The sequence below is a fragment of the Pempheris klunzingeri genome, chromosome 4 (genome assembly GCF_042242105.1).
Source record: "Pempheris klunzingeri isolate RE-2024b chromosome 4, fPemKlu1.hap1, whole genome shotgun sequence".
Classification (NCBI taxonomy): domain Eukaryota; kingdom Metazoa; phylum Chordata; class Actinopteri; order Acropomatiformes; family Pempheridae; genus Pempheris; species Pempheris klunzingeri.
The window spans coordinates 10,369,589-10,384,014 of NC_092015.1; the positions used below are offsets into that span (position 1 = coordinate 10,369,589).

General features: G+C 40.9%; 2 protein-coding genes across 2 annotated transcripts; both read left to right on the forward strand.

Moving 5' to 3' along the window:
* Positions 1–2,205: 2,205 nt before the first annotated feature.
* On the forward strand, positions 2,206–6,654 carry LOC139199548 (extracellular calcium-sensing receptor-like). Its single transcript, XM_070828590.1, has 11 exons — positions 2,206–2,471; positions 2,730–2,971; positions 3,138–3,229; positions 3,587–3,766; positions 3,874–4,062; positions 4,162–4,665; positions 4,837–5,046; positions 5,163–5,286; positions 5,467–5,660; positions 5,850–6,131; positions 6,232–6,654. The coding sequence occupies exons 1-11, from the start codon at positions 2,206–2,208 to the stop codon at positions 6,652–6,654; spliced, it is 2,706 nt and encodes a 901-aa protein (XP_070684691.1).
* Positions 6,655–8,640: 1,986 nt separating this feature from the next.
* On the forward strand, positions 8,641–13,011 carry LOC139199549 (extracellular calcium-sensing receptor-like). Its single transcript, XM_070828591.1, has 12 exons — positions 8,641–8,906; positions 9,097–9,338; positions 9,446–9,537; positions 9,762–9,941; positions 10,067–10,255; positions 10,391–10,657; positions 10,730–10,948; positions 11,113–11,322; positions 11,439–11,562; positions 11,847–12,040; positions 12,229–12,510; positions 12,589–13,011. Exons 1-12 carry the CDS (start codon positions 8,641–8,643, stop codon positions 13,009–13,011), a joined length of 2,688 nt encoding a protein of 895 aa, XP_070684692.1.
* The last annotated feature ends 1,415 nt before the right edge of the window (positions 13,012–14,426 follow it).

Here is a 14,426-nt window from a genome sequence, read left to right on the forward strand (position 1 = left end):
AGACACAAAGTGTGCATGGGTACACAAAGTCTGTTTATTGCAAACTTTCTTGCTCGTCTTCTTTTGTTCCTCTCATCTTTTGATGTCTTTAAAGCAGATATTGGATCAGCCATAGTGGGGCTTTATCAGGAATGATAATAATTCTTTAATCTGTTTTTTGAGTGCATGTTTTCTGTTGCACATAGTAGCTACAATATCATAATTCATCTACAGTAGAAATGTTTTATTTTTCGTTTCAAACAATGACAGTGAGTTGGCTATTATCTGAAAAAAACAACAACAGCAAACCTGCACACAGCCTCCTTTCCTCCCTCTGTGCCACCCCTCTGTGAGTGTGTAATGAGATGTAATTGCTTGTAAAACGATTAATGATGGAGGTGAGGAGTTGAACACCTGCGGCTCATCAGGACCTCGCTAACCCCCCCTAAATGAAAGTCCCGTGAGATGAGGTCACTATTTGGCCTTTTGAACCTGTGCTGTCCCAGATCCAGTGAGTAAAATCCCTTGTTTTTCACAGTAAGTTATTCTGTTGATTCCAGTGACTGCCCTCTGTGTCATGTTGATGACCATAATATAGAGTCCTCGACAGTGTGTCGTGGGTTAAAAAGTATACCCAGCGGCAGATTACTGAATCATCCTGGTTTACAATGTAATACTTTCTTTGAGATGCATAAACAAATCTGAACATGATGACACAGAATTTCCCTTCATTGGAAATGAAGCTCAGTTTTTCCCTAAACTTTCAGCCATTGTTGTTGTTATTTGCTGAGGATTTGCCACTGACACTGAGCATTTATTTCATTCCTACCATCCAGTCGTATTTCAGTACCATTATTTCCTGAATTGGAGGAGTTGGTGCAGTTTTGTTGTTATTTTGTTGTTATTTTTTCAGATCATGGGTACCCCACTGCCATCAAGTACAGTTTCAAGGCCCTGGTTCACTGTCTTTAGAAGGGGTGGAAACAGTACATCTCAATAAGTTGGCTGGTGTCTGCCTTGGAGAAAGTAAGTAATAAGATCACAACAACACCCTGAAGCATCCACAACATCTCCAGAGCACGACAGCATTGGGCCTGGAGCATCTGGTCAAAACATGGCAGATGCCAACTAAGACAACCTAAGGGAACAAACCCGGTCTATACCTGCACTTGTGACTGGGACTCCATCTAGACGGAGGCTATGGCCTTGCCAGTCACCACCCTCTGCCATGCTTTGATAAAAGTGTGAAGACCTGTTACATCTCAGCATTTAGGTCTGAGCCTCTTATTTGAAGTCTTTTGCTAGTTGCCAATGATACAAGGCCTGATACCAAATTAGAAGTCATGGATAGCCACATTGCACTCTGGTGAGCTGAACATCCATCAGCTTCTGCAAGAAAGGCTCGGAGGTGAACAACAAGTCAGTGGCAGCGGTCCACAACCAACTCTCTCTCGGCTGTCACACACATGCTAGCTAGCTGTCTATATAAACCTAACCAGTAAACCTAACCAATCACTTGCTTAAGTGAAAAAAAAATGGATTTGCACCATGTTTTTTTAAATATATGTAACACATTCTCTTTTTTACTTTCCTTAATTCATAATGCACACAGCAAGTTAATTTCAATTCATAAGGAACCTTTACTAAAACAACAGTGCGGTTAGGCAGCCTAGAGGGGCCCTGGAGAGAAAGGTGCTGTCCTGTTTTTTATGAGTCACTGTGGATTAATTCATTAAGATGAAACTCTAACTCCATTGGGATAACTGTGGTCACTGCCCTCCAGGTATATACTTTAGATTCTGTTTCACAGAGCAGTCACTCATTTTATTATTGTTTTGCCCTCACCTATGAGAAAAGTGATTGGTCGCAGTGTCATTCTGTTTACTGTCATTCCACCATGGGCTTTACAGCTGTTATAAATACCCAGAACAACAACTATGTTGTGCGGAGCAGGAGGGTGGTATGTCATACTTTAGATACCTTGTCAGATGTTCATGCAAGTTGTATCTGTTGTAATATGCATTTTGTCATAAGAATCATTTTGCTTTACAGGTGGACATCTTGAGGCGAAAACTTTTGTCCTGCTGCATTAAGAGGGTTTTCATCAAACTTTCCTATTTCATTTCAGAAACTGCTGACTGTTTATTGCACCTCTTATTTATACATGTTGTAACGATTTACCTGAATATACTATACACATCTAAAGTGTCCAGAACAGCTGCATCCATGTCTTGGTTCACCTGGCTCTTCACAATGTGGCCCCCCTCAGCTCCATCCCTGCTCCTTGTGGGGCTTGTGGGCAGACAGCTGGGGCTCAGGGTGGGACTGCAGGTGGTTCAGACAGTGACTTGTTCTCAGTGGGGTACACCGAGTGACCAGGGTCTGTTCCAGGATGGAGATGTAGTCATTGGAGGGCTCTTTAGTCTTCATTACAATCCTCCAGCTATAGACCACGACTACACTGAGCTGCCGCACTATGAATCTTGCACTGGGTAAAACTCTGAAATAAATAATTTGCTGTGAACGCTGTTTAATAGATAAACATATGTTTGACATTGAAGAGCCATTATTGGCCATGCTTTTTTTCTGTTCGATATGCAGTTAACTAGTGGTGGTCTTCAATATTGTTAAAATTGCTCATCAAATGGTGACACAACATGAATACCTATAGTTTTTACAGATTATGACAAATTAGTCTCTTCAGCATTTTGACTGTTATGTCTGTTATTCCTTCTCTCCTGTGGTCTCAGTTTGGAAAATCTTCCATTACAGTACATATATGCTATGATGTTTGCGTTGGAGGAAATCAATCATAGTACAACCTTACTACCAGGTGTGAAGCTGGGCTACCATATTCGTGATAGCTGTGCCCTGCACCCTTGGGCTATGCAGGCAGCACTGTCAATGGTTGGAGGAGATAGCACCAGCTGTTATTCAGCAGCCCCACCAGACTACTCTACTGGGTACAGAGGAGAAATCAGACAAAGAAAAGGTACTAAATCAAGATTCACTTAGAAGTGATCCTACATCATTCTCTGTTAATGGCAGCCCAGTAAATTGATGACAGCATAAACACTGCAATGTTGTATGTGAAAAAGACCCAAGCATTTTATTTTTAACAAACTACTTTATTTCATTATATCTTATAATGTCATCAGGTGGTCAGTCTGTTCCTTTGATCATTGGTGGTGCCTCATCTATAGCAGCCAAGATACTCTGCAGAATCCTGGGGCCACTCTCAGTACCTTTAGTGAGTTCTACTAAAATCCCTAAATTTATTGGTGTTTATTTTGAAAATTAGAACTAAAAACCATTATTTAACAATTGGTAAAATTTCACTGTCACATTGTGAAACTGTGATTTAACATCTAGTGTATTTAATATGACATGTAGAGTTTTTACCTACTAGTAGTGGCTAATTTATCTTTTCCCACCTTTTTTTCTTCCCTTTCTATTACTAGATGTATAAATTCCTTTCTGCTTTTCTCACAGCAAAAAGAACATGTTTACTGTAATATGCAACACACAGTCTTGAAAATGAGATCACTACAATCTTAATGTGTATGAGATTTCAGAATAACTATGTATTTCTCTTTTTATCTTTTAGGTGAGCTATACGTCTAGCTGTCCCTGTCTGAGTGACAGGCGCCAATTTCCAAACTTCTTCAGGACCATCCCCAGTGATATTTACCAAGCCAGAGCCATTGCCCAGATTGCCATACAGTTCAACTGGACCTGGATTGGAGCAGTGGTAGCAAACAATGATTATGGCCATGTGGCAGTGAAGGTGTTGCTATCCATTTGTTGTAGGAGACATGTTATGACATCTACAGGCTATAAGAAAGCTACATAAATACAATATTTAATACTTTTCATTTGTAATCCACATTTCAGGTGTTTCAGGAGGAGACTCGGGGAAAAGGGGTGTGTCTGGCATTTGTAGAGACTCTCCAAAGGCAAAACATTGTAAATGATGCCAGACGTTCAGCACTCACTATTCAGGCCTCAACAGCAAGAGTGATTCTGATCTTTTCCTGGTACACAGATGTGAGGGAACTTTTCCTGCAACTAGCCAAGATAAATGTGAGCCACTGAAAAAAATATATATAATCTGTGAATAATGACAGAACTGATCTTATTGAAGAAATTTTTCTCTTGATCATTTCATGTTGCAATCACCAGGTGACTGACAGACAGTTTCTGGCCAGTGAGGCGTGGAGCACCAGTGGTAATCTTCTCCAAAATCTTGTCACAAGTAAAGTGGCAAGTGGTGTTCTTGGTGTGGCCATTCGAAGTTCACCTATACCTGGATTTGAAAGTTATCTCAGAAGTTTGCATCCATCTAATCATCCAGACGATGGGTTCTTGAGAGAATTCTGGGAAAAAGAGTTTGGTTGTACTCCCGGGGCCACACCTCTGTCTTCATATGCCTCCTCATCACCAGTTCGTGCTAACAGGCTGCTTCAAAAGGTCTCCCTACCACCCTGCAATGGGACAGAGTCCCTGAGGGGAGTGCAGAATCTCTTCACTGACACCTCCCAGTTGAGGGTGACATATAATGTCTATCTTGCTGTTTATGCTGCAGCCCACGCCCTTCACAGCCTTCTCTCCTGCCCAGACAAAGAGAGTCCTCCTGGCAACAACAGCTCCACCTGTTCCTTTCCAAAACATATCAAACACATAGAGGTGCCCAATTATGTCTATTCCAGTAATTTTATGCAATACATTTTGGATTCTCTTCTCTCAAGGGATTGCTATTCTTAATGGGGACATTAGGCAGTTGTATTTGCCATATGAAAATTGTTTTTGTACTTTAAAGTTAAATCTTTACTATTTCAACATTTTCATGCTTCCCAGCTGTTGCAGCACTTGAACGACTTGAACTTCACCACACCACAGGGTGAAAGGTTATATTTCGAAGGAGCTGATATTCCAGCAAAGTACGACCTTGTTAACTGGCAGAGCACCCCTGAGGGGCCGCTCAAACTTGTGTTGGTTGGTCGTGTGGACGGGTTTGACCTCCGTCTTAATGAGACAGCTATTCAGTGGAGCACAGGATCCAATCAGGTATTAGATAGGAAAGTAATGCAGATTGTGATGAGTAACAAAATCTAATTCATTGACTTTTTGCTGCTGTTACGAATACAGTTGACCTTTAAAGGAGGGCTTGGCTTTTTGTTTAGGTGCCCATGTCAGTGTGCAGTGAGAGCTGTCCCCCGGGCACCAGAAAGGCAGAGAGGAAAGGAGAACCTCTGTGCTGCTTTGACTGTATCCCATGTGCAGATGGGGAGATTAGCAATAAAACTGGTGAGGAAATTTCTACACAAGAATATCCCATAAACATTCTAACCAATAAGCTCTGCAATAGCAGAGTTCAAATTCAATATGTAGTAACCCTGACTTTCTATAACTCTTAATAATGCTTCTCTACAATTTTCCTCATATACTTTTTCCCTTCTTCCTTCTTATGTGTGACTTCCTTCTCAGGCTCTCTTCACTGTGAGCTCTGTCCATCTGAGTTCTGGTCCAATGATGAACAAACTGCCTGCGTTCCTCGCCAGCTAGACTTCCTTTCCTTTAACGAAACTCTGGGCATTACACTGACTACAGTCGCTGTGTCTGGCGCTGCAGTAACAACGGTTGTGTTTGTAGTGTTTCTTTGCTACCGTCAAACACCTATGGTGAGAGTCCAGAGTAATGTAATGGAGATTACACTATTTATTATCTGCAACTCCTAGTCCTCAGTGTATTTACATTGGTAAAGTGGAATTCTGCAGTAATGTATATCATAACTAATATTTGTTCAAATCGAGCCATCTTACATTGTTATTGCGCTGCTCTTTGTTTGTAATCCCAATTCTACTTTTAAGGTGCGAGCCAACAACTCAGAACTGAGCTTCCTGCTTCTTCTGTCGCTGAAGCTCTGCTTCCTGTGCTCACTGGTGTTCATCGGCCGTCCAGCAGTCTGGTCTTGTCGGTTCCAGCAAGCAGCTTTTGGGATCAGTTTCGTACTTTGTGTTTCCTGCCTCCAAGTCAAGACCATAGTGGTTCTGGCAGCGTTCCGCTCAGCTCGGCCTGGTGCTGAAGCGTTGATGAAGTGGTTTGGTCCTCGCCAACAGAGGGGAAGTGTCTGCCTCTTTACCTGTATACAGGTCAGAGTTACAGATGCACTTTCGGATGACAAAATTATTACTTACAACAGCATTTTACATACATTAACCTGACGTTTGTGCAATGCTTTTTTCCATCAAGGTTATCATCTGTATTATTTGGCTGTCGCTTAGCCCTCCAGTGCCTCAAGCTGACTTGGATATCCCAGGGTTAAAGGTCACTTTGAAGTGTGCCATGCCCTCTGTGGTTGGCTTCTCTCTGGTTCTGGGCTACATTGGTCTGCTGGCCTGCACCTGTCTCCTCTTGGCCTTCCTTGCTCGGAAACTCCCTGATAATTTCAATGAAGCCAAACTGATCACCTTCAGCATGTTGATCTTCTGTGCTGTTTGGGTGGCTTTCGTTCCTGCTTACATTAGCTCTCCTGGGAAATACACTGTTGCTGTAGAAATATTTGCAATTTTGGCATCTAGCTACGGTTTGCTTTTCTGTATCTTTGCTCCAAAGTGCTTCATCATTCTTTTGAGGCCGGAGAAAAACACTAAGAAATACTTGATGAGCAGGTAGCATCACCTACCAATAAGACGCCGTTTTGACTGTAGTAGGGTTTGAATCTAGTCTGGGCCCTTTTCTGCATTTCATCTCGTCTGTCTTCCAATCTATATTCACTGTCCTATCTCAATAAAGCAAGACATCTGCATGCATTCATTTTATTCATATAATACTATATAATAAAAATAGTAAAAAATCTCGACTTTTTGAATTTTCTAAAATGTTACATATCCTGAAATGATGAATTTCTGCTATAATTTTTAACCATGCAATGTGAGGTGTACTCACCCATCACTTAACTGTTGATGTTATAGATAACATGAAATGAAAACATAAGTCTGTTTACTTCAGTGTTTACAACAATTACTAAATGTGACAAGCTTTGTACAAAATAAGAAAAATAACCACATTAATAAACATAAATTAAGTCCCAAGGTGGTGTTTTTTTGTCTGCATCACAGGTTGCGCCACTGACGCTGATGTTGAGCTTTGAGTTTACATCAAGTTACATTAAATTGCACAGACATGAGCCCATTTGAAGTATTGTAGGAAATGTAATAAAAGGGTTATCGGACAATGGGAGATTCCATGGAACTTTATCATTTCATGTTGGAGTACTTGTGAAATTTGAGAGTAATACCTAAAAATAATTATTAAACTGTTTGTGGCCAATGGAGCAGCTCCCTGCTGCTAATTAGAAAGAATGCAGATTTAAGGCACTTCTGCATTGGCATCATTTGTCAAACCGAGAAGCTATGTTCTTCTACACAGTCCATGGGGAATGGATAATCCAACTGAGCCTGTTACCCTGACTAATTTTACAGTATATCAATTTTAGTTATGCAGTCGACTTAATCCAGCTTTTAGCTGTTGGTTAGCCAGGGACAACATGCTTTTTACTCCCTAGGCAGTGGACTAACAGGTTAGTTAAGCAAGAGATAACGGCAGATTAACACTGATTAAAGTAAAATATGTACGAGTTTAGAATGCATGGAAAAATTCAAATTTACTTGAAAGAAAACACGAATGTATTTAGTTATATTTAGAGCATTGGATAGCAGTGGACTGCTGTGGCCAAAAAAAGAAAAAGATCACTGTAATGTGTTTTCACAGATAAAAACAAAAAAAAAACCCAAAACCTAAATAAAACAAATAAACAACAACAACAATTACCAGATTTTCACTTGCCTCTCGGGGGCTTCCAAAAATATTTACAATGTGAACTGTCTGCACGGCACGCTGTAAGCCAATCTTCCCATGCAGGACAAGTAAAACTGAACTGAATTTGAATAAGGACTGAGGGAACTGGCACATATTGAGTACTTTCATGTGTGCCTTAATAAATGTTAACAAGGCTATAATCTGAAACTTCAAAAGGGCTACATGTATTCTCTTGTCCATTCACTATCTCATTGTGTCTGTCTCACCAATAAACAACAGGAACTGCTGTGCATCAACAAGAATTATACGTTAGGCTATTTGAACCAAATGTTAAAACACATATGTTTGATCATGTATATAAGAAAAAGTTTTGAAGATCTCAGTTCAAAAAACGATGAAATAATATGTTTGCACCAACAAACACCCTCTGCTTCTACCATCTCCCAACACAAACACTAATCATTTGCAATCATGCTGTTATTTTTTTACGGTCACTCTTGAGAGGAGTGATTTGGGGTTGTGTGCAGGTGCCATGATGTTTACTTGCTTGGAAAAAGGCTTTACATCTATTATAAATACCCACATAAACAGTTCAACTGTTGAGAGGAGGAGGGGGTCTGTCACAGTTTAGATACCTTGTCACTTGCAAAGGCAAGTCTTGTCTGGTGCATGAAAGTTTGAGTTTTGAACTTCCAAATGTTTCGCTTTACAGGTGGATGTATTAACTTTTTTCTGCAGCACTGGGAGGGATTTGATCTGATTTGACATTTTCATTGCAGGACCTGTGCTGCCATATATTGAATATTGCCATCTAATTAATTGTGCAGAACAGCTGCATCCATGTCTTGGTTCACCTGGCTCTTCACTCTGTGGCCCCCCTCAGCTCCATCCCTGCTCCTTGTGGGGCTTGTGGGCAGACAGCTGGGGCTCAGGGTGGGACTGCAGGTGGTTCAGACAGTGACTTGTTCTCAGTGGGGTACACCGAGTGACCAGGGTCTGTTCCAGGATGGAGATGTAGTCATTGGAGGGCTCTTTAGTCTTCATTACAATCCTCCAGCTATAGACCACGACTACACTGAGCTCCCGCACTACGAACCTTGCACTGGGTAAACGATTTTACAGTTCTCTGTGATTATTGTAGATTTCTAACGATAGTATAAGAATATTTAGAGTCTTTGCATTTCCTGTATTTTTTGTGTGACAAAAATGAGACCTGCATTTTCTCTGGTGACTCTACAGCATCACGCAAGATTTTGACGGATCTTTTTCTCATCTCCTTCTCTCCTGTGGTCTCAGTTTAGAACGTGTTCCATTGCAAAATGTATATGCTATGGTGTTTGCAGTGGAGGAAATCAATAATAGTACAACACTGCTGCCAGGTGTGAAGCTGGGGTACCGTATTTTTGATAGCTGTGGCCGACCACCATGGGCTCTCCAGGCAGCGCTGTCACTGGTTGGAGGAGACAGCAGCAGATGTAATTTAACAGACCCTCCAGATTATTCTGCTGGGAATGGAGAGGAAGTCAGAAAAAGGAGAGGTATCTTGTTGTGTGGCTATATCTCAATTTGTCTGTAATATTTGGTTCTATAAATATTATTTTCTAATGCAACGACCCCTAATTTGATCTGTAAATCCTGTCATCAGGCGACCACCCTGTTCCCTTAATTATCGGTGGTGCTTCATCCATAACAGGCAAGATCCTCTCCAGAATCCTGGGGCCACTCTCTGTACCTTTAGTGAGTTTTTTTTTTAATACAGCATTAACAATATACTGTAACCTGAAGCACTGTTTATGTTCTGCTCTCTGATTTCTCCTAGAACAAGGAAACAACATAACAACTTTTGGGCATGGGGACAAAAAGTCTGAATAGAAATCAGTGTCAACAATATGTTTCTTTTAAGACAAAAAATTTACATTTCAATTAAAGTAACTAATGATGTAACTTTTTTAACCTTTCAGATTAGCTACTTGTCGAGTTGCCCCTGTCTAAGTGACAGGCACCAGTTTCCAAACTTCTTCAGGACCATCCCCAGTGATATTTACCAAGCCAGAGCCTTTGCTCAGCTTGCTGTACAGTTCAACTGGACCTGGATTGGTGCAGTGGTGGCAAACAGTAATTATGGCCACATGGCAGTGAAGGTGTTTCCATTTGTTATGTAGATTGTTTCAGTATTTTACAATATCTATAATGTACACATATATATATATACATAGATACATAGATATCTTTAATATAATCTGTTCCTTTTACCTGTATATGTCAGATATTTCAGGAGGAGACTCAGGGAAAAGGGGTGTGTCTGGCATTTGTAGAGACTCTCCAAAGGCAAAACATTGTGAATGATGCCAGACGTGCAGCACTCACTATTCAGGCCTCAACAGCAAGAGTGATTCTGATCTTTTCCTGGTACACAGATGTGAGGGAACTTTTCCTGCAACTAGCCAAGATAAATGTGAGTGATTGAAGTAAACCTGTGTATTGAATATAGTAAATTATAGTAAATACAGAACTGAGACATTTTATTCTATAACATTAAGGATTTTTAAAAATATTTTTTATCTTGATCATGTCTTTTTGCAATCACCAGGTGACTGACAGACAGTTTCTGGCCAGTGAGGCGTGGAGCACCAGTGCTGATCTTCTGCAAAATCTTGTCACAAGTAAAGTGGCAAGTGGTGTTCTCGGTGTGGCCATTCGAAGTTCACCTATACCTGGATTTGAAAGCTATCTCAGAAGTTTGCATCCATTTCGTCATTCAGACGATGGGTTCTTGAGGGAATTCTGGGAAGCTGAGTTCAGATGCAGTCCTGGGGCCACACTTCCTTTTTCACATTCCTCTTCATTCCTCAATTCTGTAACCCCTACACTCAGGTCTGTCCATCCTTTAAATATGTATACTTCATCTTCTTCCTATAGCTTTCTTCAGAAAGCTTCACTACCACCCTGCAGTGGGACAGAGTCCTTGAAGGGAGTGCAGAATCTCTTCACTGACACCTCCCAGCTAAGAGTGGCATACAATGTCTACCTTGCTGTTTATGCTGCCGCCCACGCCCTTCACAGCCTTCTCTCCTGCTCTGACAAAGACAGTCCTCCTGGAAACAACAGCTCCACCTGTTCTTCTTTAAAACCCATCAAACCCATCGAGGTAAGCATTATCAGCATTTCCCTAAGAGGTACCCTGACAACCTGCTTTTAAATTTCTATGTCAAATTTACTATAGTCTAAAAATACAGTGGTCATAAGCATGGCTGGCTGTATCAGTTGCAATGTGAGCTGTTACACTGGCAATTTAATTTGATGATTTCCCAGCTGTTGCAGCGCTTGAACAACTTGAACTTCACCACACCACAGGGTGAAAGGTTATACTTTGAAGGAGCTGATATTCCAGCAAAGTATGACCTTGTCAACTGGCAGAGCACCCCTGAGGGGCCACAACAACTTGTGTTGGTTGGTCGTGTGGATGGATTTTACCTCCGTCTTAATGAGACAGCTATTCAGTGGAGCACAGGATCCAATCAGGTATTAGATAGGAAAGTGATGCAAATTGTGATGAGTAACAAAATCTAATTCATTGACTTTTTGCTGCTGTTTAGAATACAGTTGACCTTTAAAGGAGGGCTTGGCTTTTTGTTTAGGTGCCCATGTCAGTGTGCAGTGAGAGCTGTCCCCCGGGCACCAGAAAGGCAGAGAGGAAAGGAGAACCTCTGTGCTGCTTTGACTGTATCCCATGTGCAGATGGGGAGATTAGCAACAAAACTGGTGAGGAAATTTCTACACAAGAATATCCCATAAACATTCTAACTAATAAGCTCTACAATAGCAGAGTTCAAATTCAATATGTAGTAACCCTGACTTTCTATAACTCTTAATAGAGAGGGGAGATTAGCAATAAAACTGGTGAGGAAAATAGAGTATAAAACATGAGAAACTCATGTCTCGCAGCTTGCAAAATGTGATGACTGTGACTCCTGAATCTGTCTGCTTTAAGATAATCTGCACTTTTCCCCTGTTTGCTTTACCCTCTTTTGTCTTTTCCCTCTCAGGCTCTCTTCACTGTGAGCTCTGTCCATCTGATTTCTGGTCCAATGATGAACGAACTGCCTGTGTCCCTCGCCAGCTGGACTTCCTTTCCTTTAATGAAACTCTGGGCATTACTCTGACTACAGCAGCTGTGTCTGGTGCCGTAGTGACAACAGCTGTGTTTGTGGTGTTCCTTTGCTACCGTCAGACACCTATGGTGAGAATCTCTGTTGTAAAACTAATACGTGTACCTCATTGTTGTGCTGTTGTTTATAGTCCATTTCATTTTTTCCCTTATATCTAATGTGTACTATTCCATTAGTATACAAAATATTTTTTATGAATCATTCCCCGTTTGGCCGTTAATGTGCTTGTCTTTTATGTTTTATGACTTCTCATTTTAAGGTGCGAGCCAACAATTCAGAACTGAGCTTTTTGCTTCTTCTGTCGCTGAAGCTCTGCTTCCTGTGCTCACTGGTGTTCATCGGCCGTCCAGCAGTCTGGTCTTGTCGGTTCCAGCAAGCAGCTTTTGGGATCAGTTTTGTACTTTGTGTTTCTTGCCTCCAAGTCAAGACCATAGTGGTTCTGGCAGCGTTCCGCTCAGCTCGGCCTGGTGCTGAAGGCTTGATTAGGTGGTTTGGTCCTCGCCAACAGAGGGGAAGTGTCTGCCTTCTCACTTGCATACAGGTACTCCATTTTTTCTTTTAATGCTTACAATGTTTCTACAGCACAACACCAATTTCATTATAACGTATTTTTATTCAGATTATCATCTGTGCCGTATGGCTGTCCCTCAGTCCCCCCGTGCCTCGACGTAATCTGGGTTTTCAAGGGTCAAAGGTCACCCTGGAGTGTGCCATGCCCTCTGTGGTTGGCTTCTCTCTGGTTCTGGGCTACATTGGTCTGCTGGCCTGCACCTGTCTCCTCTTGGCCTTCCTTGCTCGGAAACTCCCTGATAATTTCAATGAGGCCAAACTGATCACCTTCAGCATGTTGATCTTCTGTGCTGTTTGGGTGGCTTTTGTCCCTGCTTACATTAGCTCTCCTGGGAAATACACTGTTGCTGTGGAGATCTTTGCAATCCTGGCATCTAGCTACGGTTTATTGTTCTGCATTTTTGCACCGAAGTGTTTCATCATTCTTTTGAGGCCAGAGAAAAACACTAAGAAGCAGCTGCTGGCCAAGTAGCATGGATAAGTGAACATTACACATATTCACTATACGACCATTGTTTGAGTCCTTCTAGTCATGCTTTCCTTTCAGTTTTCATGCCTTCATTATAGTATTGTACATAAATAAAATAAAGTTAGTTTATAGTTTTGATTTTCGAAAAATAATAAATACCATATAATGACAGTAAACATCGTTGCTAAGTGTTTTTATTGTTCATTACCTGAGGCCCTCTATATAATGCCTGAAGACATTAAACCTTTGGAAGAATAAAAAAAAAACATTTATATCAAATTGTTGTCTTTGTTTTACTATCTGTAAATATGGATTTTGCACTGGATTCTGTTAAATTTCAGACCACAGATTGTATCATGGATGTAAATTAATGAAATATATCAGCATCTGTCCTTGATGCACACATTGTTGTGAAGTGCCTATAATCAATACTGGGGAGACATATCATTCACTACAGTGGCAATGAGACTTCAATGGACTGCAAAAAAAGACAAGTGGACAACAGAAACGTGCTGCAAATCAGAAAGCTACTATATATGTTCTGCAAGTTGAACACAACAAAACAGACCTGATTTTTTTTAAGTCTGAAGTCTGCTCGCTAGTTCCTCAAACCAGAGCTGAATCTTCCTCACTGTCCGCCATTGTTTTTCATTTGTGTAACACTAAGATGTTGAAGGCAAGAGCAAAACAAGTAGTCTGTTGTTGGCTGCAAGAACCCACACCGCAGTCTTTATACCCTCCCATCATCTGAGGAAATGAAAATCCAGTGAATTTACTTTATTTTGAATGAAAATGTGATGTTCCCACAATGAATGACCACTCAGAGCAGATTGGGTTTTTCAGAAGTGGGAGCCAAAACAGTGTGCGAATTATGTGGGAGACAATGGGAGATGAGATCCTATAAAGACGGGTTTGAGCTCCCATGAACGAAGTTTGGTTGTATTAAATGTTTTTCTCTTTGGTAGGAGCACCCTGTGATCTACAGGTTTATGGTATCAACCATGGACTGCAATGTACGATTGGCGACCTTAGGTACATGTTAGGTTAGGTACATATAATTCTATTAACGTTGCTTGCAATTTTTTTTGCGCTCAAGACAGAAGATTTCTTTTTCTTTTAAAGACTGATCTTGTGACATTTGATCTTTGGAGACTCTGAGAGGGGCAATACCCACATCAGCTCCAGTCAGGTCAAAAGTAAACAACATAATAATGAATACCATAATTCAGAGGAAGTCGTTTACATTTTAATCAGTTGTAAGATTATTGTATACCATAGGAAGTCACAAAGGCAATAATAGCATTTGAAAGTGCTTTGTACTTTATCTAGACCTACAGTCTCACGCATATGATCCAAGTGCTAAGAGTTTTCAGATTTAAATACATTTATTTGGTATCAGCCACACTTTCTCAGTGTCT

Excerpts from the sequence above, each read along its gene's own strand:
- LOC139199548 (XM_070828590.1), top strand. The coding sequence starts at position 2,206 with ATGTCTTGGTTCACCTGGCTCTTCACAATGTGGCCCCCCTCAGCTCCA. Across the intron at positions 5,047-5,162 it reads GGAGCACAGGATCCAATCAG|GTGCCCATGTCAGTGTGCAG; the intron begins GTATTAGATAGG and ends CTTTTTGTTTAG. Across the intron at positions 6,132-6,231 it reads GCCTCTTTACCTGTATACAG|GTTATCATCTGTATTATTTG; the intron begins GTCAGAGTTACA and ends TTTTCCATCAAG.
- LOC139199549 (XM_070828591.1), top strand. The coding sequence starts at position 8,641 with ATGTCTTGGTTCACCTGGCTCTTCACTCTGTGGCCCCCCTCAGCTCCA. Across the intron at positions 9,942-10,066 it reads ATGGCCACATGGCAGTGAAG|ATATTTCAGGAGGAGACTCA; the intron begins GTGTTTCCATTT and ends TGTATATGTCAG. Across the intron at positions 10,658-10,729 it reads CCTCTTCATTCCTCAATTCT|AAAGCTTCACTACCACCCTG; the intron begins GTAACCCCTACA and ends AGCTTTCTTCAG.